The sequence below is a fragment of the Lepus europaeus genome, chromosome 1, assembly GCF_033115175.1.
Source record: "Lepus europaeus isolate LE1 chromosome 1, mLepTim1.pri, whole genome shotgun sequence".
Taxonomy (NCBI): Eukaryota; Metazoa; Chordata; class Mammalia; order Lagomorpha; family Leporidae; genus Lepus; species Lepus europaeus.
The window spans coordinates 158,421,293-158,446,893 of NC_084827.1; the positions used below are offsets into that span (position 1 = coordinate 158,421,293).

The following is a 25,601-nucleotide window of genomic DNA, read 5'->3' on the forward strand; positions in this document are numbered from 1 at the left end:
AGAAAGTTGAACTAATTGAGAAAAATGATCTGTGTTTAAATTTGTGTTAATCATTTCTAGTTTTGTCATTTCTAGGGACAGTGCTCATAAATAAGTGTATCCTGACTTAGGAAGTTCAAGCTGGGCATAATTTTATCCCTTCCAGAGTTGCACATCAACTCAGAACTTGCTGCCAATGATCCCTATCTTTCATCCCTCTTTTTGGTTGTTATAGAATGTACTAAGGAATGAGAAGAAAATAGTAAGCAACACCAGGGAGTGAGGAATGAGACTGGACAGATAGTTCTGTACTCTTTGCCTTTAGAGTTGAAAATGGCCCTGTTAAGTATTATGATAGCCTTTGATTCGGCTCAGAATGGGTAGGCCTACTTAGAGAGGGACAGTGGGGCACTAAGTTTCAACAAACTTTGCACTTTACCATTTTGTATGAAGTCATTGTTGACAGACATGCCAGCAGTAACTGGAGAAATAGTCAAGAGGAATGTTAACTATGTTGGGCCAAAAATATAGATATACAATATTTTCCTGCGTTTTCTTTATCAATGTCTCTATTTTCATTTAAGCATTTAAACATGTTCACTTTTACTGGTATTTTGAAGTAATAAAGTGAAAAGTGGAAATTTGAAATGGATATCATATCCATCAATCAAAGGATTGATAAATGTAATACTCTTAAGAAACGTTCATTCCTAAGAACAAGATTGTGAATTATAGTCAGAAATTTAACTATATTATACTGTTGAATGAGAAAATAAAAACTAAAATACTTACAGTGCCTACAGTTCTTACAGAGGGAATTAATGATTGTATCCTTTTTATAGGCCTCATAGTCCTTTCCTGGTTACATGATTAAAACATACATGAATCTTAGTTGTTTCTAAATAATATATTCAGTATTTTAAGGTGAAGTCCAAGGGGAAAATGCTGGCTTGAGGGTTAACTATTGGGAAATAATACTGTCTCTTTAGAGATCATGAAGTTTTTAGTTTCATGAAAAATAACAAATATTTGTTGACTACCTAATCTGGTCTGCCTGTGCATGGACCATAGAATATGACAGATAAAGCCAGAGTCCCCAAGGAGTGCATATGACTTGGCAGAGCTGGCATGTGTGAGTCTGAGAACATAAATTTATCAAGCTAAACTCTGCAAGTAATTGGTGGCAGGGTGATGGGTACTGAGCACTTGTTGAGTTTCCCACCCTTTCGTGGTCAGGAGATACTGAGCTTTGCATGAAAGCTCTAGTCATTAGGAATAGCTGGATTGGAATTTCTGTTCTTCAGTAATTCAGTCCTTAGATCATCAAAGGATTTGCTCCCCTTCATTTCAGCCATGCTGTCTGTCTTTTATACTATGCCTGCTGGACTCCTCACTCTCCTACTGCCAAGTTACTGAGGCTGAAGGTCCTGCCTTTTGTCGTTAACTTTTCCCATAACTGACATTTGCTATCTAAGATCTCTTTCAGAGGATTGACATAAAAGAGAGGTGTAATGTCTGAATGTATGGATGTGGTTACTTGTGAGCATATTATGTTAAAATACTTGGTACAGAGAAGTTTGAATAAAAGATTTCAGAAGCAACTTTTGGATTTAGAATACTAAAGGTTATACCTCTTTATCAAATTACAATGATATTAATCACAATCATCTTTAATGCTAATTTCCTTTTATGTGTAAAGTTTTTAGGAGATTGTTTTGAAGCATATGTTTCTAAAATACAATTTTTATATATAAAAACAAGACATTAAGTGGTGACTTGATGGATAAAAATCATTGAAATTTTAGAAGCTAAAGTTCTTTTAAAAAATGATCTAACTGCAGAACATAAAAAAGTAACACCATATGATTGAAGCTATGTGCTTTCATTCTTATTCAGGTCTGAGTTTCCAGCACATGAAGGATTGGCTTTCATAGTTCCACATCATAAGACAAAGGTTCTAAAGCATAAGTAACCATTTCACTTAGTCTATTAACTTTCAGAAACCCAGACCATGCGAATCTACTCAGCAATGTGACATTATACTTCTAGCAGTCACTTTCCTTTATGGAAATCTTCATAGAAAATAATATTTCAAACTAGTTTAGACCATGATATGTACAGTACATACCTAGATGGTATAGATGACAGGAAATAAATCTGGGCTCTGGAAGTAAGAGAGGAGTTTTGGTATCACTAAAGACATCATTTGATCTTGGACCCTAAGAACAGAGACACATTCATCGTCATGTTCTTACTATTATGAGTCTCATTATCAGATGGGTGCGATAAAGAAATAAACAAAAGCAACAAAAGAAATAATATAGAGGGCAAATTGAGCTCAAGTCGATACATGGAAAGTACTTGATTAGATAATAAATGGGATTTTAAAATTAATATTTAAATAATTAGTATAAACGTGCACAGTAAATGAATCCTAGGTAAACTGTGTGTTAGGATTCTCCAAAGACAAAAATCAATTGAATGGATGGATGGAAGGGTGGATGGATGGATAGATTTATTAAGAAAGATTGTTGTATGCTGCTATGGAGGTTGAGAAGGCCTAAGAGCTGCTGTCTGCATGTGGGAGGTACAGAAAGGCTGGTGATGTGGTTGCACTCCAAACCCAAAGCCTGAAACCTCAGGGAGGGGCCAGCACTGTGGTGTAGCAGGTAAAGCCATCACCTGATCTGCTGGCATATCCTATGGGTACTGGTTTGAGTCCTTGATGTTCCACGTCTGATCCAGCTCCCTGCTGATGCACCTGGGCAAGCAACAGAGGATGGTCCAAGTCCTTGGGCCCCTGCACTCACATGGGAGTCCCAGAAGAAGCTCCTGGCTCCTCGCTTCAGTCTGGCCCAGCTACAGCCATTGCAGCCAATTAGGGCGTGAACCAGAGGGTGGAATATTTCTCTGTCTCTCCTTCTCTTTCTGTACTTCTGCCTTTATAATAAATAAATCTTTTTTTTATAAGAGCAAACTCTCTCAGGGAGCCAATTGTGTAAGTCCTAGTCCAAGTCCAAGAATTGAGAGCTAGAAGAGCTCTGAAATCTGAGAGCAAGAGCAAATGGATGTCCCAGCGGAAGCAGAGAGCAAATTCACTCTTCCTGTTTCTGTTCCTGCTACATTAGTGAGGAAGATCATTACTCAGTCTTTACTATTCAAATACCGATCTCTTCCAGAAACACCTGCACAGTCATACTTAGAAATAATGTTTTACCAACCATCACAACATCCTTTAGTCCAGTAAAGTTGACATATAACATTAACCATCAATTTGAGAGTTTGGGGCACTAGGCAGTAGTGGGCTTATAAACCCACTCTCAGAAAAACCAAGAGGCCTCATACATAGTATTTGCTAACTGCCACGGTGTAAATACTAACACCATGACAAATTTCAAGTTATCAATGTGAAGTTACTGAATGTGGAGTTGAGAAGTGATGTATACTGTTGTCTCTTGTGAACCAGTACTAATGGCCTGCAACATATCACTATGTACCATGTAGTCAACATTTGTTTCATTCAATTTTAAAATGTTTCTATTCTATAGAAGTTGATTTGCCAAGCACTATGGGGATGGACTAAGTTTCCAAAGTAATGGTTAATTTCACCTGTAAGGACTGAAATATTTTAAGATGGCGTTTATTAAGGCAAATGTCCAAGAACTCTATGTGCTTTTGCCTACAGAACAGAACATCATCAAGTGCCGATGAGCCAAGGTCCTTAGTTGATATTATGCTGTACAGAGAGGAAGGTCACATAGAGATTGAAAGTATATAATGTTACAGAGTAAGCATGTAACCTAGTAGTTAAGATTGCACATTCTCCATCAGAGTTCCCGGGGTTTGAGTCCTGGCTCTGCTTCCTGATTCTGCTTTCCTGCTAGTACAGATGCCCAGAGGCAGTGGTGATGGTTCAAGTAATTGGGCTCTTGCCATCCATGTGGGAGGCCTGGACTCAATCCCTGGCTTGCAGATTCAAACCGAGTCATTGAGGGCATTTGGGAAGTGAATCAACAGATGAAATCTCTCTCTTTGCTTTTCCCTTCCCTTTTCTCCCTCCTACCCTCTTCCCCCTTTTCCCTTCCCTTCCCTTCCCTCTCTCAAATTTTTAAAAAACAAAATTAGGGATCAACATTATGGCACAGCCAGTTAAGTCACTGCTGGAAACACCCATGTTCTGTATTAACAGTGATTTGAGTCCTAGCTGCTCCACTTTCCATACAACTCCCTCTTAATGCACCTGGGAGACAAGCAGATGATGGCCCAAGTATTGGTACCTGTGCCACCCATGTTGGACACCTGTGTGGAACTCCCAGGTCCTGGCTTTGGCCTGGCCTAGCCCCTGCTATTATGGCCATTTGAGGAGTGAATTACAGATTGGAACATCTCTCTCCATGTCTCCCCCTCTTTCTGTAGCTCTTTCTTTTGAACAAATAAATTAATCTATAAGTCTTCCATCCGCTGACTCACTCCCTAATCGGCCGCAATGGCCGGAGCTGTGCGGATCTGAAGCCAGGAGCCTCTTCCTGGTCTCCCACATGGGTGCAGGGGCCCAAGGACTTGAGCCATCTTCCACTGCTTTCCCAGGCCACAGCAGAGAGCTGGATGGGAAGAGGAGCAGCCAGGACTAGAACCAGCACGCATATCGGATGCCAGGGCGTTAACCCACTGTGCCACAGCGCTGGCCTCTAAAAGCAGTGGTCTTAAACCAATTGTTTGGGATACAATCCTTCCCCCATCACTACATACCTATCTGATATTGAATGTTACCTTGACTCTTTATACTTCTGTTTCATTGCCTATAAATTGGAAAAATTTTAAGTTCTATTTACTCCTGTTATTTAAGGTAGGTATATCCCACAAAGTCACCACAAGCAGTGGATTAGTAAATATGAATAGTTGTTTCTGGGTTAGTCTTCTGCAGGCTGCTTCATCAATCCACTCATCCATCACCTTGTTTTGTGTGTGTTTTTATTTGAAAACACCTTATTAAGTAGTTTAATATATACTGAATAATTAACTTGGACCTTTCTGTCAATAGCACTATAGCTCATGTGTGAATGAAGCTTACATACACATGTTTTCCCCCATACCTTTCACCACAGCCTTTTGGGCTTAGGGATGGTAGATATCACTTTAGCAATACCCACAGGGGTTATTTCAAACACTGAAACTACCAACAAAAATACACAAAATTATGAAAACCATGGCACTGAATAGGCTGTGAAAGGGGCACTTCTCACAGCATGAGAGTTGAAACAAGAAGGCAGAGTTCTCCCTAGTTCTGTGACACGTAGAAGCATACATCAAGGAGACACAAATGTTCTGCAAATGACCACAAAAGTGCCCCAGATGTTGACTTTGGGATTAATGTAAATGATGAGCAAACCTGGACACTAAAGTAGTGAGGTCATATTTTTATGAGTAATATGTATGTCATTGCAGAGGGGAAGAGGGTCCAGCACGACTTGAACTCGGCTTTGACTTATAAAGAAGTGACCGGGCGTTTTAACGGGAGTGTTTGTGACTAGGGAGGGAGGATGGTGGCCAGTAACTCAGTAAAGGGTAGCAAGAAATGACAGAGGTTGGCCAGTGTAAATGATGGCCATCAGGATTCTGCCCTCCAGGGGAGCCTGGAAGGCTGAAAGGTTATCCTTCCTGATGACTGCATTTTGAAGGAAGGCTTTTTTGTGTTCTTTGGAGAAAGCACTTCTGAGTTGGAGGAGATGTGTTCCCATCTGAAAGGGGTTCAAGAAGTGTTCATAGTTGTAAGCCCTTTTTGTATATTCTCTAACAAAGATTGGTCAGGGCTCATCAGGTGTTGCCTAGAACAAAGAATGAATGGCAGCTTTTTGGCAGGTTTGAATTAATCTGGCAGGTGCTTTCAAGGGGAGCCTAAAGGCATCCTAAGGATTAGCCCTGAGATTTTGGAAAGAGCTAGTACTTATGTAAGTCTTTTCAGTGAGGAAGGAGGGCAGTGGCTGAATTCATTTGGGTTGCGATTCTGGTTTTATAGGCCACAAATGAGAATGTGGTGAGAAGTGGGCTCTGAGGAAGATGACTAGAGTTGATCAAGGAGAGAATCTTTGTCATAACAAATAAATTTGGGCAAGCAGGCAAATTTGCAAATATGAAGTAATGAAAAATATGAATTGAGTGCTCTTCACATTGTTGTTAGTTAACATATGTAAATTGCTTAAAATAGTCAGCATGATTAAGTGCCAACTTAACCTATAATGTAAGATGTAGCAACTGTCATAAAGTTATTGCTTTGGACTTTGTTCAGGTTGCCATTTGGGTATTGGTTTTCATTTTATTTTTACTTTTTATTTTCCAGTTTATTGCTATGCTTCTACTTGTGTTCACTATTATTGTTGTACAATCTTCTCACCTATTAACCCAGCCCTGCACCCACATGTGTTGCAGAAATGCTTCAATTGACTTTAATACGGTTGGGTGAGAACTTAGAGACTCACTCAGAGTACCCTTAACTCTATTATAATCATTTTAATCACTTACCTATTGCTTTTATTCCCAAGATCCTATCTATCTTAAAAGCATTTGAAGTCATTGGGAATCCACCCTTGATGTAAATGGAATTCTTTGACCAGTTGGGGGCAAAACTCAGCCAACATGTTTGTTTTCAAGCATTTTAGTGTGGAACTTCCTTTATCTAGGAGCTGTGGTCTAGTCATGACCTCATTTAGACACGTGATATCCACAGAGGCACTCACTGTAGTGAGCGTTACAATAAAGCCTGTGGCAGACTCTGCAGATTTTATTTAAATATCACTCCTTCTACTACAAGTTCAACTGAATTCCAAGGTCACAGATACAGGAATTGTGCATGATAAAATATTTTACATTGTTTTTGGTAATATAAAACAAATTTTCATTATACCTCGAAGTCAAAATTTGGATGTTACGTTGGGGTTTTGCCTAGCTGAGATTCAGCATTCTGGTTGAGTTTTAAATAGCTTGTATATAATTTTTGCAAACAAATTCAAGTGGAAGGAAATCCCTCACTGAAATTGGATGTTGTGAATTGCACTATGAAAATTTAAATGTTTCACTTAAGTTTATGTTGCATTGTTAGATTTAAGTATTCTATAAAGAATTTTAATTTTAGATAAACCCAGGACAAATTTTATCATTGGATGTTGGTTCAATTATATAAATATCATTTAAAACCCATGTATCATTAAACGTTAATATGGCAGTTAATTCTAACACTCCCATTGAAAATAATGATAGATGTTTTCTAATTATTTTGTTTCATATTCACTCAATGCTGCCTTTCTGTAAATGTTCTATTATTCCATTAACCTCATTTTGTTCACCTGCATATTCGCATATGCCTAAGGTTTTAAAGGTACAATTTCATGCTCAAAATGTAGTTTAAAAAATACACAAAAGGAAAATCCTAAAATGTGATGCTTGTGTAAAGGAAAACCATGTGTTTAAATGGCATCCTCATAGTTATTGTGTATGATAAATATTTTAAATGAAATAGACATTTGAAACAGAAATATTCATCATGCAGTTACTAGAATATTAAATTTAATCAAAGAAGCAAGAGAACAAGAATAGAGAAGACAAAGGGAAATAAAAGTAAACAGGAGTTAAATTTAAAAAAAGCTATGGTTTGTAAACTAACTTCCTGCTACAAAATGATAGAAAAACATCAGACAGGGAAACAGAGAAAATTGCATCAAGCTTCAGTGTTTATATTTTTGATGGAAATATACAAATCATTTTCATCCCTTACAGTGCTGTCATGCTCCATCACTTTAGTCCATTTTCACCTTGCAGAGAATTTTGAATGGGCCTTCCTTCCCTGGCAGCTAATTAATCTCTCACAAGCCTGCTCTTGCGGCCTGCCTGCCTGGAATGCCTCATACCTTAAGCCAGGAACTCCTGAACAGATTTCTTCCCTCTTGAGCAGTTGTTTCACGCCTTTAGCTATGTGAAGACCTAGCTTTTCCATTCTGTTTGGGAGACTATGTGCACTATAATATATCTTTGAAGAATTGCTCTCTCCACCCCATAACCATAAATGACTATACTCCCAAGTAATTGAATTGGGCTTTAATGACAGTAGACAAAGCCTGAATATAAATTGTGAATGTGCACAATATTGTACCACTAGTGCACATTATATATATAAAACATATGTATATAAATATATTGATTTCTAGGTTATAAATTTTCTGTGTGTTCTATTATCATTGTGATAAAACAGATATACTCATTTTTGTAATATTACTACATTTGGCTTAAAAATACTACCAAAGGAAGCAAATAGAAGAAATTTTAGTCTAATTAATGGCAAATTGTGTATGTAAATTTTTGAAGCAAGAGCATAATTCTGTACTGGTTGAAATATCTCCATTGAGAGAAAAATACAAAAATTTTAATCAGGTTTCTTCTATTTAATAATTGCAGCTTTTTACAAAGTTATCACTAATGAATTGTTTACATATAATAGTGCTTACATTAGTCACAGTTGGAACTCTGTTTCAATAATAGCTCAAACAAGGTTAGAAATATTAATCATATCTCAATATTTTGCTGATGCTAGCCAGAGATCATCTTTCTTTTTACCCAATTAACTTATTGCATTTTATTTTATTTCACTTTTTGTTTCCATGACATCTTTTGTGGATTTAAAATTTTTCTTTGTGTTACCTTTTTAATTTTCTTTTTAATTAAAACTCAAATATCTCCCAGTAGCTCTGTAATGCATGCCTTTAGAAAGCAAGAGAGATAAAAGAAGGGGTATTCAGCTCTTCACAGATATACTTTCCAAATATTTGTTGTGTCTTAAATATCAGAGTTAAGGTAGGGGAAAAACTCTGAGAACTGTATCACACACACACACACACATATTCTGTGAAACAGGTAGCTATAAAATAGTTCTATGAACAAAGCAAAATCATCCTACGTGCTTATCCAATGAAAGTCTCACCTCATAGAAAATACTGTTACAGTTTCTAAAACCATAGCATGTCTACACTTAAATTTCATATGAATAGTACCATTACATGTAATTATTTTTATGCTTCTTTTGTTTAATGTTCTTAAGATTAAAACATATCATTGCAGTAACCAGTGTTTTTTTTTTTCTCACCATATAACTGCAGTTAATACTGTACCGCCTCATAATATGAAGATGTTGGAACAGTATGATTTGGTTTATAGCCTTATCCTTTATGATTTTTACCTTGTATTTTATATCTACATAATATATCCTCTAGAACAGTGTGTCTGTTTTTACTTACTAAGTTTCTTATAAAAATTAAAGGTATTTTATATTTATACATACATTGGTCATTTCAGATGCTTTTGTTACATATCCAGAAGTTGCTATCTGGTGTCATTTCCAGTCAGTCTGAAAAACTTCTTTTTGACATGTCTTACAAGAAAGATCTTCTGGTCATGACTTGTCTCAGGTTCCATTTATCTGAAAATTTTCTTTTATACTCATATTTGAATGTATTTTTAGCTGCATATTGAACTTTTCACTCTTGGAAATGCTATTTTGCCTCCATTATTTCTGCAAAAGTCAGCTGCCATGTGTATTGTTACCTTCATGTTTCATTTCTTTTATCTATGTCTACTTTAAGGATACTTTTAATGTTTTACTTTCAGCAGTTTGACAGAGAGATGCTTACATGGTTTCTGTCTAGTATTAATAATGCTTAAAATGTTCTGAGCTTCTTGGATCCTGCATATTTACATTTTTAATTAAATAGAGGACTTTCTTAGTTATTATTTCTTTAAAAGATGTTTTTGTTCCTTCTCTTCCTGTTTGTTTCTCTGTACTTTTATTGTCTTATAATAGACCATATGATACATTTCCTCAGTTGGATGAGACTCAATCTATGGTTTTTCAATAGTTTCTTGTCTAAATTAGATAATAACTATTGGTTTGCCTTTATTCCCATTAATCTTATTTTTCCGAAGTATTCAATCTGATATTTTTCCCACCCAATGAACCTTTTGTTTTTCTTGTTACATTTATTCATTCTTTAACCTGCCTCTTTTTAATGGTTTTCATTTGTCTTCTGAGGTTCTGTATCTATACAACCATTGTATCTATTTCTTTAAACCCTTAAATGTCCATATCATAGGTCATATGAAGTCTTTTTCTTTGACTTGTAACATTTGATTAAGGATTATTTCTGTTCCTTTTTTTTCTTGATTGTGTCTCACATTTTCTACCTCGTTTATGCAGGAATTTTCACAAATTATGCTGGGTATTATTAATAACAAGTTTTACAGAATCTGTAACAGATTGCCTTTAGATAAAAGGTAGTGAGTTCTGTCATACTGAGCAATTGAATTATAGGAAGATCATTTTTTCTACATTTAGGTTTGGTTCAATTCTCTGGTAAGCCAAGTCTGCTTTGTCTTTGAACTTTTTGTTTTCTTTTCTTTTTATTCCAAGTGAACCTGACTCTTACTCTTTTTCTGCAATCTGAGCTGAAGCCTGAGGTACTTGATGGGTGCTCTCCACTCTGGCTAGGATTTAGCTCCAATGTATTTTAGTAGTACTCTGCTTTCATGGCTCAGCTCTCAACTCTGGGGGAGGAAATCTCTAGCAGGCCTTGTGGAATGTTCCTCTATGGAAATGTCTTGAGACCTTGTCCAACAACTCATGCTAAATCCTCACACACACTCTTGCCATTCTTAGTCCAGCTCCCTTTCCTCTCTACCCTACACTGCAAATTCCAAGCAATTTAGCATCCCAAACTTTCTGCACTGATGCTGGCCTTTTGAGGCTTTGCTTCTGCTGGACTCTACTCACGTTTTTGATGGCAGGAAAATGCTTCCAAGCAGAAAGTCAAGAAGGTCATAGAGGCCACATTGAGGTTTTCCTTCTCTTAAGGATGCTGTGTCTAGTTCAATGGGAGGAAGTAGTTGCCTTATATAAAGTACATAATTTTTATAATTACTTATCGTGGGAGGTAGGTACAGCACTGGCTTCTCTGTCATTATTGAAGGTACAAAATCCTACCACTTTACCAAAACTGCTACTGGTAAGGCAGGTGGAGGGTGGTCAGGAAGGCAGGAGGATAGAACCAACAAAGAGCCAGTGAAGGGGTTTTTAAACAGGTGACATCTATACATTACAAAAATAAAGGAACTTCAGGCATCAAGATAGACACTTAGTGAGGAGTTTTGTAGAAAACAACAAAATCTGAATAGAATTTGGAATTTTTCCTTTGTCTGCCTTTAATTTCTAGCAAATATCTATCCAGATACAAAAATAAGATAGAATAAAAAAGCAAAAAAAGGCAGGAATTATGAAGAGTTGCAAAAAATAATGAATGTAAACCAAATTCCAGTGAAGAATATATGTTATGTAAGAATAAAGATATCAAGAATTAAGAGAAAAGTATTGTTTTCAAGATGAATATATAGAAATTTCGTACTTTAATTTGTTCTTATAAAATATCTAAAGAGCTAAAGCTTTTCACTGTTTTATAAGACAATAGATCTAGATGAAAAGCAAGCCAAGAAAGATTAGGAAATAAGTGAAGCAGAAAACTGAATTAAAGCTTTTGATTAACTTTTCCCCACCCAACTCACAAACAGAATAAACATAATTGAGTGTCATAAAGAACAGGTGTGAAAAAAATGAAAAAGAACACAAAGCTTATAGAGAAAATGTTAAATGTAGAGGCAAATGAGACACAATAGAACATAGTTAGTGCTTCTAAACAAAATAAATGGAGGAGAAAAAGTAAAGACACTGGGAAAGAAACCTTCCTGGAATAACAAAAGTCTAGGAAGAGCAGTTGGAAGTAGCTACCCAGATGTGAGATGCTAAACATTATGGATGTCAATGTTTGTAAAAGAAATACAATAGCTCTTGGCTTCCACAAAGGAGTTTGGGCAGGAGGGGAGGAGAGGGTGGGTTGACATTACACTTTGTCAGTGATTTGCCAGTGAAATATTTCTCCACAGATATTTGAGGAGAAGTACAACCAGTCAAAATGGGTGTAGAAACACTGTATAACTGTGAAACTGTATACAAGTACAGATGCTGAGGATTAATTTAAATTTAAATATATTTTATTTTCTTATTTTATTTTTGACAGGCAGAGTTAGATAGTGAGAGAGCAAGAGACAAAAAGGTCTTCCTTTTCCATTGGTTCATCCCCAAAATGGCCGCTGCGCTGATCTGAAGCCAGGAGCCAGGCGCTTCCTCCTGGTCTCCCATGCGGGTGCAGGGCCTAAGCACTTGGGTCATCCTCCACTGCCTTCCTGCGCCACAGCAGAGAGCTGGACTGGAAGAGGAGCAACCGGGACAGAATCTGGCGCCCCAACCGGGACTAGAACCTGGGGTGCCAGTGCCACAGGCGGAGGATTAGCCTAGTGAGCCATGATGCTGGCCAATTTAAGTATATTTTAAATAAACACTAAGAGGGTGGGAAGGGAGATAATAAACAAGTATGGTATTTGTGGTTGCAGATCAAAATAGGTATGACTTTTTTATATTCTAAAATTAATAAGATTTTTTGAAGTTAGGAGATAATTAAAAGGAAAGTAAGAGGAAATATAAATTTGTGTTTTCTTTATCATTTTACTTTCTAGAGAAGAAAATGTTATAGCATGCTTAATTTTAATATTTTTCTTAATTTAAAATATATTGTACAGAGTTATATTTCCTGTAAGAAAATATTAATTTTCAGTCATGGCTTTAATTATATTTTATGGCTAAATTCCATGTAATTTAATAGTTTACTATTTTAACTTAAGTATCTAATTATCAAATTTTATGATCTCTCTCTCTCTCCCCCTTCCCTAACCCTCCATAGAACTCTAAGATGATTATTTAACAATAATGTTCTTTGTAATATAAACTTATAATGCAAATATCTTGTATTTTTATAATAATTAGCAGATGAAAATTCTACAGAAAATAGTAATTTTATAAAAAATAATTTATTCTATGTGTCTTAGCATCCCACCTCCCAAAAAAAATTGTCACAAATAACATCCAAGTACATCTATAGATATTCAATATGTTGGCATGTAACATAGTTCAGCAATATTTTTCATTAAAGGGCCATGTATTGGCTTAGGCTGTGACTATTTTGTCCCTGTTTTAATTATCACAACTCTGCTTCAGTAGTGAGAAGACATCAATAATCAATGTGTAAAGAAATTGGATGTTCCAATGAAACCTTATTTACAAAAGTTAGCTATGGTTTATTGGTGAACCACAGTATATATCATCACTTTGTCAACTTTAATAATCAAATATTGCCAGTCTGTCTCAGAAATATTGAAGTAAAAGAACTAACAAAATACCTCTAATGAATGAATTTATTGATTTTGCTCCTTGGCAGATATTATTTCATCGCATAACATTAATGTGTAAAGAAGAATGTTGCTCAGTAACCTCACATACATGTTTGCATACACAGAAATTGTGTCTCTTGTTTTCTCAAAATAGGCCAAAATTGAGTATACATTTCTCCTTACAATTCTTAGACACCATGCTTGAGTTGACTTCTCTCCTTCCATTTTACATTTACAGCCTTGGTTAGTGAATCTCCAAATATTGGAGCTGGACTGAATTTCTAAATGCATCAAATGAAATAATTTCCTTTACACAAGAAGGGAATCTGCCACTGAGATGAAATGACTTATCTACAGTTCTTACACTAGTTCTTGTCATAGCTAGCACTGGAATCCAGTCTCCTGGCTCCCACTGTGGCATGGTGCCCTCTTCCCCACACTGGTGCATATGTATGCTTGTAACTTCAGCTACTCTCAGCCAATCAGAGATTAACTGATGATCAAATGAGGAATGCACATATATTTGCTCCTATGCTCTTAGCACTTATTTGTTTTCCTATTTCTATTCTCTATTTAAAAATGCATTTATAAATAGTTATTTAAAAATAACCAATCTTTACAAATGAGGAATAATTCTGTTCTTTGTATGCTTTGTTTCATTAAGAAACAGCCCTTTGATAAAATGGCAAAAGGCAAAGCTATAGATATCTTTCCTTCTCAGTCATTTCTAATAGTTTGGATCAGAATGACCTGGAGAGCTTGGTACAACACAGATTGTTGGGCTTCACTCCAGAGCTTCTGATTCAGCATGCTAGTGATGAAGCCACAGAATTTGCATTTTGAACAAACTATCAAGTGATGCTGATACTATTAGTCCTGGAAAAAAAAAAAAGAACTTTGAAAATCACTGATTTGGGTTCTCAGCCTTAAAGGCAAATTACAATTACCTGGAGAGATGTTAATACACAGGCTCCACTCCAGATCAATTGAAATAGAATATATGAGACTGGAGACTGGGTGTTGGTAGTGGCTTAAATTGTCTCAGATGGTTATAATTTACAGCCAAGACTTACACAAAGAAAAACAATGACCTAAAAATATTCATTTGAACTTTCAGATTAGAACATTTTCTTTGCTTAGTGTATTCCTTTATTAGGTTAGTATAATTGTTATGCAATTATTTCATAATATAGAATAAAGGAGATAATATAAAGATGACTTTACTAAGTGATTCTATAAATTGAACATAAATCAAATTTAGTCCATTTTATGGTACTAATTCTATAAAGTGCTTAGAAGATAAAATATTAGAAAATTTTTCTTTTACAATGTTGTTATAAAAGTTTTCCCATTTGTAAAATTACTTTATGACTCTGATCCTTAAATTATCTTGATTAGCATTGTATAGAAAGCACTGAGCATTTAGATACTAAGTTCTAAAACATCAGTTCTGATTTCTCTCTATACAGTGAAAGATGCAGAGGTACTTTGTATGGACATACAGATTCTGTGAACAGCATTGAGTTTTTCCCTTTCTCCAACACTCTTCTTACGGGTTCTGCAGACAAATCCCTGTCTGTATGGGATGCAAGAACGGTAAGCAAATGATCTGCAGTTAACCATATTTTTTAAGTCTGGTTAATCTTAGTCACTCTTCCATATTGATTACAACTTAGATAGTGATTGTGCAAATTCATATAGGGTAGAATAATGGCAATAACTTCCTAATTCCAAGATCCTGTCTATGTGCTCTTATTTATCCTACTTCACAAATACTAGCACACAAAAATCATATTGCTTCTTTAAACATTAATTCAACAATTACTTTTTGAGATAGAAACTCTGCTGTTGCAGTGATGCAAAATGGAAACATATCATGCCTCCACATACAAACTTTGTAGTTTGGCAAAAAAAGAAATGAGATAATTTGAGTGAAATGAAGTATGCATTTAAATGTAAGAATATGCGGGTACAGGATAAAGCAAGGAAAACTAGTCATTTGCTGGAAGAGTGTGGTTAGATTCCAAGGGAGGCTAAGCTTGAACTACTAGGAGAATACCTAGAATATCCCCTGAAGTTTGGAGAGGGGTGGATTCTAGGAAAGAGCAATGCATATGCAAAGTCACAGAGGTTTGAATCTGCAATGGCACATCTTCAGAGTAATAATATATATGGACGGACCTTAAGAAAGAAGTGTATACAGATAGACAAGGACAAAATCATGAAGGAGCTGTTTCAAACTGTTTCACTGAGAATCTATTCAAGAGTCTTCAGCAAACATGGAAATAAAGTATATTTGCCTTGTAGAAATATTGCTTTGATAGTTTAGTAAGGGAATCATTCTCAAGTTAAAGCCATTAGAATTGGATATGATTGGATGAGAATTTGACCTGGCAAATTATGTATGATGATGGGAAGGAGAGAATGGATTAAAGAAAGGAAGTTTACAAGAATCTGAAGAGTGGAGGCAGATATTATGGAAAGAGTTTAAAGTGACTGACTGTCCCCTTTTGTTTTATACTGAGAATTTTTCTGAGTCATGAGAATTTCAGAGCTAAAATTGGACAGTCCAGTATTATTATGTCTTCAAGAGTGAATTTGATATGAAGACATGGACACAGAATGTGGATACTGTGCTTTCAAATAGTTGGCTGTGTAGATGTATGGGAGAAAAAACTGTAGCTCTAAGTTCAACTAAAGCATCTTTCTTTATTTAGATAGGAGACAACGTGTTGATTGGCTCGGGAATATGAGCAGGGCGAGAAAAAGGAATTAAAAAAACAGAGGAGAGAGAAGAGACAATATAGAAGGGTACTGGGCATAGGTTTTCATAATTTAAAAAATGCCAAGATCTGCAATACAAGGTTTCAGTACTCTTCTTAGCCACTTTCAATGAAGATTATGAAGAAATAAGATTCTAGCTATACAAGAAAAGAGGACATAGCCCTAGTTTCTGATTCCTGGCTGATAAGGAAGAAAAAGTTTTGTTTTTTTTTTATTTATTTTTTTATTTTTTCTTTATTTTTGACAGGCAGAGTGGACAGTAGAGGGAGACAGAGAGAAAGGTCTTCCTTTTTGCCGTTGGTTCACCCTCCAATGGCCGCCGCAGTAGGCGCGCTGCGGCCGGCGCACCGCGCCTTTCCGATGGCAGGAGCCAGGTGCTTCTCCTGGTCTCCCATGGGGTGCAGGGCCCAAGCACTTGGGCCATCCTCCACTGCACTCCCTGGCCACAGCAGAGAGCTGGCCTGGAAGAGGGGCAACCGGGACAGGATCGGTGCCCCGACCGGGACTAGAACCCGGTGTGCCGGCGCCGCAAGGCGGAGGATTAGCCTGTTAAGCCACGGCGCCGGCCTAAGAAAAAGTTATAATTTCCACTTATCTCCCTATATGTGAAATATGATCAACATAAAAATATGATGGTGAACATACTGATGGTGTGAAGAGGGATGGAAGTTCAATATGTGAGGCACTATTAAGTTCTCTAACGCAAACTTAACTTAGGTTGAATGGAGTAAAAGGCATCCTCACTCCATATATTATAGAAAAAAACTAATGATAAAATTTCCTGTCAGTTTCTGACTTCTCATGTTGCAGAAGTTAAGGGGGAATTGTGGGAAAAGTGTATGAGATATGACTTAAAATAAAATTAGAATGATTTGTTGTTGAAAACAAACATCCCACTCCCTCCTTGTTTTAAAATAGCTTTGAATCTGATGTGACATGGTTCATTCCTACTAATGAAGCATCAGTGGAGAAGTAAAATGTTCAACACATTTCGCCTTTTAAACTTAAATGTGAAGTGCATATAAAAGGAATTGGTAGCAGCAAAACCCATAGAGGAAGTATTAATTTAGCAGTGACCTAAATTTTGTGCTCATTTTCTGTTGACATCAGGTTTTCTCTCTCTCTCAAGAAGCTGTAACTAGATGTTCTCAGAAAATATGTTTCTTATTTACTTTCTCTCATGTGAACTGAAGCACTAATGCTTGGAAGGAACACTGCTCTAATTAAGAAAAGTTGCCCCTCATATATCTGCCAGAAATGTGTAGAGTTATTTATTGGTGGTGACCTTGTTGTCTGATTCTGCAAGCTCTTTGTGTACCGTTCTTATTCCCCTTAGTGTCCGGGGAAAAAAGAGGTAAAAAAAAATTTAACACAACACGGTGCCTCTAACATAGAAATACCATTGCATGTGGATTGAACATAAGAGCAAACAAAATTTTTAGGAGTCTTAATGGTATGAGTTTGATCAGTAGAAATATTTTGAAATTGACTTAATGGCAAACAAATTTATACCACTATTATTGTAATTTTATTATTTGTACTGATAATAGCAAATGGGTTCTAACATATTTTGGTGTAAATAAAATACTATTTTTTTATTTATTTATTTTTTGACAGGTAGAGTGGATAGTGAGAGAGAGAGACAGAGAGAAAGGTCTTCCTTTTTGCCATTGGTTCACCCTCCAATGGCCACTGCGGCCGGCACATCTCGCCTATCTGAAGCCGGGAACTAGGTGCTTCTCCTGGTCTCCCATGCGGGTGCAGGGCCCAAGCACTTGGGCCATCCTCCACTGCCTTCCTGGGCCATAGCAGAGAGCTGGCCTGGAAGAGGGGCAACCGGGATAGAATCCAGCGCCCCAACCGGGACTAGAACCCGGTGTGCAGGTGCCGCAAGGCGGAGGATTAGCCTGTTAAGTCACGGCGCTGGCCAAATAAAATACTATTCATAAGTGCATGAAAAATACATTGCATATTAGAAATAAAATATATTAAATGAATTTATTGTTGGAAATTTAAAAAAATATATTTATGGGTACATATTATGGAAAACTAGCATACAAAGCAAAGGGAAATTCACTTAACATAATTAATAATTAAATAATCTAAGTTTTAAACTAAAATATTGATATAATCAAAAAATAAAATATGACAGCTCTAGAATTAAACAGAATCCTTTCACCAAAGTTACATTTGGCAGTTCTAGTGCTATTGTTTCAGATGTTATTGATTTAAAAAAAAACAACACTTTGAATTACCTTGATTTAAAAAAAAATCATATTATATATGGTTTTTTTAAATGTATATGTTGCCTACATAATATGGAATTGTAATTTGTTTCTTATAATGGTTCATTACGAAGTTAAAATAAGTTGATATTTGTAGTTGAATATTATGATATGCTGAAGAGGATAATCACGTAGATGTAAGTTTTTCTATGTAATAGTAGCAGCTGTGTAACATTGATGTACATAACATTATTTAACTTGCAGCGTCAGCTGCATCCGTGGTATACTGGTGTAATTCCTTATAATTTTTAAAATATGTTAATATCTCAATAAATTATAGGTTGTCTGGTTATACTGAAGGTATGAACATAGCAGAAGATGAATGACTTCCATATTTGTAAAGCAATAATGATACATTTTAACATCACAATGGGATCAATTATTGTTGAGACACCCTCTGAAATATTTTTTGATGAAATGTGAAAGTGACCAGTGGATTATATTGCTATAAATTAGTTTTAAACTTCCTTCTACCACTGTCAAACATATACTAGTCTTAAATCTTTAACCTAATCTAACAGTTTATTGTCAATGATAATGAATGTGCGGACCTCTAAGTCAGTCTCTAAGTCAACTGGACAGATCAGCTCTGAATTTTGTAGAGGAAGGGGAGTGGAATATAAATCTTTATAATTACCAAATGGAGGCTATAAAACAGCTTGCTTTTGGGGAACTCATGAAATTGCTGTTTTTGCAGGACTGCAAGTACTTTTTTTTTTTCAAAGTTAGGAAACAGTAAAAATATTTTATAAATTGAAAAATAAGATTCTTTTATACCAAAAATGATATGTCATGCAGTAAATTTAATGAAAAATTATGGTGCTATCCCCAAAGGCAACATGAAAAATCCCAGTGTACACCAGTGATCTAAAAGCCTGTTTAAATGCAATGTGATTCTTTGTCATTCACAAGCCTCATGAAAATATGAAGGTTTTTGCAATGTTTAAAGGAAAGGATGTTCTCACTGCGTAGTGAAACAAATTGAGATATGAAACAGGATGAGATAAGCAATACTTCTGTGTGTTGTGTCAGAGCTGGGTTGGCCACAGTCAGAGTTTCTAACATTTTGTATCCTGCAGGGAATCAGACATGAAAAGTTCATAAACCAAACTGTCTTTAGTGGCCATGCCTTATTCTGTAGACTAACTACGTGCTGGCACTTGTCCAGCATATAGTGTTCTCCTAAGTGATGAGTCTCTGAAGGACCTAGAAACTGGTCACTTTGAGTTCCTATAAAGTGGAAAAAACTAAGAACATAGGAAAAGAGCTAACCTACTGGTTCCTGCTTTGTGCCTGAATCTTGTGTACACCAATTGTACCTGTACCCTCCATTCAGAGCCCCAGATGAAATCTGATGAATTCTTAGAGGAGCCGGACATTATTCAGTACAGCCCAGAATGTGGAAACAGGCAAAATGTGTGCCTTTCTTCTCTAGATTGTGTTCCTCAGCCATGTATGATTTAGTAATATTCACTGGAGATATACATAAAAGGTAACATCCTAGGTTCTAGAGAGGCAATTGTGACAGGGTCCCTGTCCTAAAACAACACACTGACTTTTAGGGAGAAAGTGTAGAGGTAGTTTATCTCAAAATGATGTAGTATTTGCTATATATTCGATATAATTATAAATCTAGTTTTTGGTAATCTACTTGACTTCCTCAAAAATTGATTTTAAGTCTGGCATTGACTGAATGCTCATTCACTTTTACCTAAAATATCTACCTAATGTTTACTAGAATTACATCATGTGGACACAATTAATTTCTTTATTTCAGAATTGAGGAAATGGATACTTGGAGAGAGAAAAATAAATTTCCCCAAATCAGCCAACTGGTCAGTGGCAAGATCATAAAACAGGCTACCTCTCCAATCTCAGTCTACCTTATTTATATATCCTGGCCATTCCCATGCCACCTCTGATGAACCTGAACTTCAGATCTCTAACACAGGCATCTCAAAGCATCTTTTCTTTCTTTTGATATTTGGAGTCAACAAGTTCCTCTCTTCCAATTCTTTAGATAATACATTATTGTGGATGACATTTACCCACTGTACAGTGGAATGCTAGAAGTTGCTTCAATCTACTGTGGTACCTGTTACCAATCCTCCCTCTATTCCCCCTCTTCCATCCTTCCAAGCCTCTAGTAATGACTAATTTAAGTTTAGATTAACCATTATTATGTTTTTAAACTTGCACATATGAGGATACATGGGTCTAGATTATTTCACTAAACATAATGGTCTTCAATTCCATCCATTTTGCTGCAGATGATTTTATTCTTCTGTGGCTGAATAAATTTCAGTTATATATTTATATAACACATTTTCTTTATACATCCAGATATCACTGGAGACCTGGGTAGAGTCCATATCTTGGCTTTTGTGAATATTGCTATAATAAACATGGGAACACAGGCATCTATTTCATATGCTGATTTAATTTTCTTTGGATATAAACTCCAAATGGGATACCTTTGTCATTTGGTTGATGTATTTTTAGATTTTCCAAGAGCCTCCATATTGTTTTCCATAATGACTGCACAAATAAAAAGTGCAAATATAGACTAATTGCCTTGATTGGTTTATGCCATATTTATGTGTGTGTGTGTGTGTGTATGTATATATATATATATAACATTCAATAGTAAACATAAAAAAAAGATTCGAAAATGTGCATGAGAGAAACATCAGAGTACCTTCAGAAGATTTCCAAATAGACTGACAACTGATTTCTCATCAGAAACACTACAGGACAGGAGAGAATGGAGAGACATAATGTAGGTCATTAAATTGTCACCTGAGGACACTGTACCTAGCAAAGCTCTTATTTATAAATGAAGGTGAAATAAAGACCTTCCGAAACAAACAAAAATTGGAAGAATTTGTTATCATTCGTTTAGCCTTACAAATGATTTTTAAGGATGTGCTACATACCAAAACACAGAAGATTGTCATCATTATCAAAGGAGGTAGATAGCAGAAAATCTCCCATTAAAAGTACAAGGGAGGCCGATGCCGCGGCTCACTAGGGTAATCCTCCGCCTGCGGCTCCAGCAAACCGGGGTCTAGTCCCGGTCGGGGCGCCGGATTCTGTTCTGGTTGCTCCTCTTCCAGTCCAGCTCTCTACTGTGGCCCGGGAAGGCAGTGGAGGATGGCCCAAGTGCCTGGGCCCTGCACCGGCATGGGAGACCAGGAGGAAGTACCTGGCTCCTGGCTTCGGATCTGTGCACTGTGCCGAGTGTAGCGGTCATTTGGGTGTGAACCAACGGAAGGAAGACCTTTCTCTCTGTCTCTCTCTCGCTCTCACTGTCTAACTCTGCCTGTCAAAAAAAAAAAAAAAGTACAAGGGAAATCCAAACCAAACAATAGGAATATTTATGGAAAAATGGCAGGGCCAAGTAACTTATCAATGCAAATATGAATGTGAATGACTTAAAGTCTTTAATTAAAATATACAGGCTGGTTAAATGAATTAAAAAATAAGGTCAATTAGCTGCCTGCAAGAAACAAACCTTACCAACAAAGATACACATAGCTGAATGTGAAAGGATAGAAAAAGATTCCATGCTAATGGAAAACAAAAAAAGAGCAAGAGTAACCATTCCTGATATGAGACAAAACATGCTTTAACACAAAACCTATTGAAAGAGACAAAGGCAGGCATTATATAATGATTAAGGGATCAATTCTACAGAAAGATGTGAGATTAGTGAATGCATATGCATCAAATGCAAGGCCTATTTAAAAGAAATGTTGATCTAAAGAGAGTCATAGACTTCAATACAATAATAATGGGAGACTTCAACACCCCACTTTCATCAGTGGACAGATCAACTTGATAAAAAATCAACAAAGAAACAACAGAGCTAAACTCCGCTGTGAACAAATGGAACTGATATCTACAGCATTTCATCCCTCAGCTGAAGAATACAAGTTCTTTTCATCGGTGCAGGTAACTTTCTCTAGGATGGACCATATGCTAGGATATATAGCAGGTCTTAACAAATTAAAAAAGTAAAACAATGAATTCACACCATGTATCTTTTCTGATCAGAATAGAATGAAGCTAATAACAACTTAATAAACTGTAGAAAACATGCAAACACATGGAGACTGAATAACACTCCTGAATGAAGAGTGGGTCACAGAAGAAATTAAAAGGGAAATAAAAGTTTCTAGAAATGATGAAGATAACAACACAACATATCAAAACTTACAGGTTAAAGCAAAAGGAGTGATAAGAAGGATGTTAACAGCAATTAGTGCCTACATCAAGAAAATGGAAACAAACAAATAACCTAATAGGGCAAAGGACTTGAATAGGCACTTAGAGGATAAAATACAAATGGCCAACAGACCCATGAAAAAATACTTAGGATCACTAGCCATCAGGGACATACAAATCAAAATCACAATGAAGTTTCACCTCACCCCAGTTAAAATGACTCTCATACAGAAATAAATAACAAACAATAAATGCTGGTGAGGATTTGGAGAAATAGGTACCCTAATCCACTACTGGTGGGAATGGAAACTAGCACAGCCATTGTGGAAGGCAATATAGGGATTCCTCAGAAATCTGAAAATAGATGTACCATATGACCCAGCTATCCCATGCCTGGGAATTTACCCAAAGGAAATAAAATCAGCATACGAAAGAGTTATCTGTATCCCCATGTTTATTGCTGCTTAATTCACAATAGTTAAGATACGGAAGCAACCCAGATGTCCATCAATCAATTACTGGATAAAGAAATTATGTTATTTACATATTATGGAATACTACTCAGCTGTAAAAAAAGAATGAAATCCTGGCTTTTATAACAAAATAGATGCAGCTGAAAACCATTAAGCCTTGTGAAATAAGCCAGTCTTCAAAAGACAAATACTATATATTTTTGTAGATCTCTGGTAGCTAATAGTGTACTCAAAAATGTATATGAGTGAAATTGACATTTTGATATTTAATGATTGTTTCCAGCTGTCTCTACCATTGAAGAACAGCTTTATTTTTTTCCTTCTTACTATTTGTTGAACTCTACTTAGTGTAGGGTTAACCTCATGAGTATAAAATAAACTGTAAGTAGATCATCGTAAAAGTAAAAGAGTAAGGAAGGAAGGAGGAGGAAGGGTGGGAGCCTGGGCAAGCGTGGAGGGTAAAGTCTAAGTCCTAAGTCTGTATATATACAATACATGAAATTTGTTCACCTTAAAACGATTTTAAAGAAAAATATCTTTTTTTTAAACTTTTATTTAATAAATACAAATTTCCAAAGTACAGCTTATGGATTACAATGGCTTTCTCCCCCCATAACTTCCCTCCCACCCACAACCCTCCCATCTCCCCTTCCATTCGCATCAAGGTTCATTTTCAATTCTTTTTATATACAGGAGATCAATTTAGTATATATTAAGTAAAGATTTCAACAGTTTGCGACCACACAGAAACACAAAGTGTAAAATACTGTTTAAGTAATAGTCATAGCACTAAGTCACATTGAACAACACATTAAAGACAGAGATCCTACATGAGGAGTAAGTGCACAGTGACTCCTGTTGTTGACTTAAGAAATTGATACTCTAGTTTATGGTGTCAGTAATCACCCTAGGCTCTTGTCATGTGTTGCCAAGGCTATGGAAGCCTTTTGAGTTCACTGACTCCAATCTTAGTCAGACAAGGTCATAGTCAAAGTGGAAGTTCTCTCCTCCCTTCAGAGAAAGGTACCTCCTCCTTTGATGGCCCATTCTTTCCACTGGGATCTCATTCGCAGAGATCTTTCATTTAGGTCTTTTTTTTTCTTTTTGTTTCCAGAGTGTCTTGGCCTTCCATGCCTAAAATACCCTCATGGGCTCTTCAGCCAGATTCGAATGTCTTAAGGGCTGATTCTGAGGCCAGAGTGCTGTTTAGGACATCTGCCATTCTATGAGTCTGCTGTATATACCGCTTCCCATGTTGGATTGTTCTCTCCCTTTTTAATTCTATCAGTTAGTATTATATCTTTTAAAGATTTATTTACCTGAAAGTAAGAGTTATACAGAGAGAAGGAGAGGCAGAGAGAGAGAGAGAAAGAGATAAACAGAGAGAGAGGTCTTCCATCTGCTAATCTGCTGGTTCACTCCCCAGTTGGCCATGATGGCTGGAGATGTACTGATCCAAAGCCAGGAACCAGGAGCCTCCTCTGGGTCTTCCATGTAGGTGCAGGGACCCAAGGACTTGGGTCATCTTCTACTGCTTTCCCAGGCCAGAGCAGAGAGCTGCATCAGAAGTGTAGTGGCACCCATATGGGATGCTGGCACTGCAGACAGTGGCTTCACCCACCACACCACAGCACTGGCCCAAAGATAAATTAATCTTAAAAAAAAAAAAAAGGAAAATGTAGTTACACAGACTGTGGAGTACTGCTCAAACATAAAAAAAAAAAAATGAAAAACTGTCTTTTGCAACAAAATGGATGCAACTGGAAACCATTATGCTTAGTAAAATAACCCAGTCCCCAAAAGACAAGTATCATATGTTTCCCTGATCTGTGATAACTAATTGAGTACAAAAATATAATGTTTATGAGCAAAATTGACATTTTGAGGTTTGATTATTGTCTGTAGTCCTTGTCTCTACTGTTGAGGAACAGTGTTTTTTAATTATTATTTGTTGAATTTTTACTTGGTAGAGGGCTAATCTTAATATTATTAAATAAACTGAAGTAATTCAATGTAAAAATTAAAAGGAGGAGGAAGGAAGGTGGGAATCTGGGCAGGAGGGTAGGGTGGGAAGTATCACTACACTTTTAAATCTGTATATCTGAAACTCATGAAATTATTCATTTTATAAAAATAAATAAATTTATAAAAAGAACTATTGAGAATAAACAAGATGAAAAATAAGAAGAAATAAATATCATTTTCACTTACAAATGCTACACTCAGAATTTTAAAAAACCCTTATTTGTAAAAATGTTTTGAGTATGTAATACTATCCTGGTTTTATATGTGTAAAAATGTATGTGTGTGCATATACACATATATATCTGAAATAAAAAGAATGACAGGAGCATATTGATAGCAATATTGAAAATCCTATAATTTTATGTTTTCTTAATTTGATTAGTTCTGAGTGAAAATAACAACAGTATTAAAGTGAATATTTCAATAGACTTAAACTTTCAAAAAAAATCCTGGATTTGCTATTCTAATAATTATAACCTAGTGATTCAGGTAGCGCTAGGATTGGATTAGTAAT

At 36.1% G+C, this 25,601-nt stretch overlaps 1 protein-coding gene across 1 annotated transcript in view; it reads left to right on the forward strand.

Moving 5' to 3' along the window:
• SPAG16 (sperm associated antigen 16) overlaps window positions 1-25,601 on the forward strand; it is a 1,194,746-nt gene that overhangs the window by 749,045 nt on the left and 420,100 nt on the right. Inside the window, exon 13 of the mRNA XM_062201827.1 lies at window positions 14,763-14,889. Coding sequence (XP_062057811.1) covers window positions 14,763-14,889 — 127 coding nt within the window. The remainder of the gene's footprint in view (window positions 1-14,762; window positions 14,890-25,601) is intronic.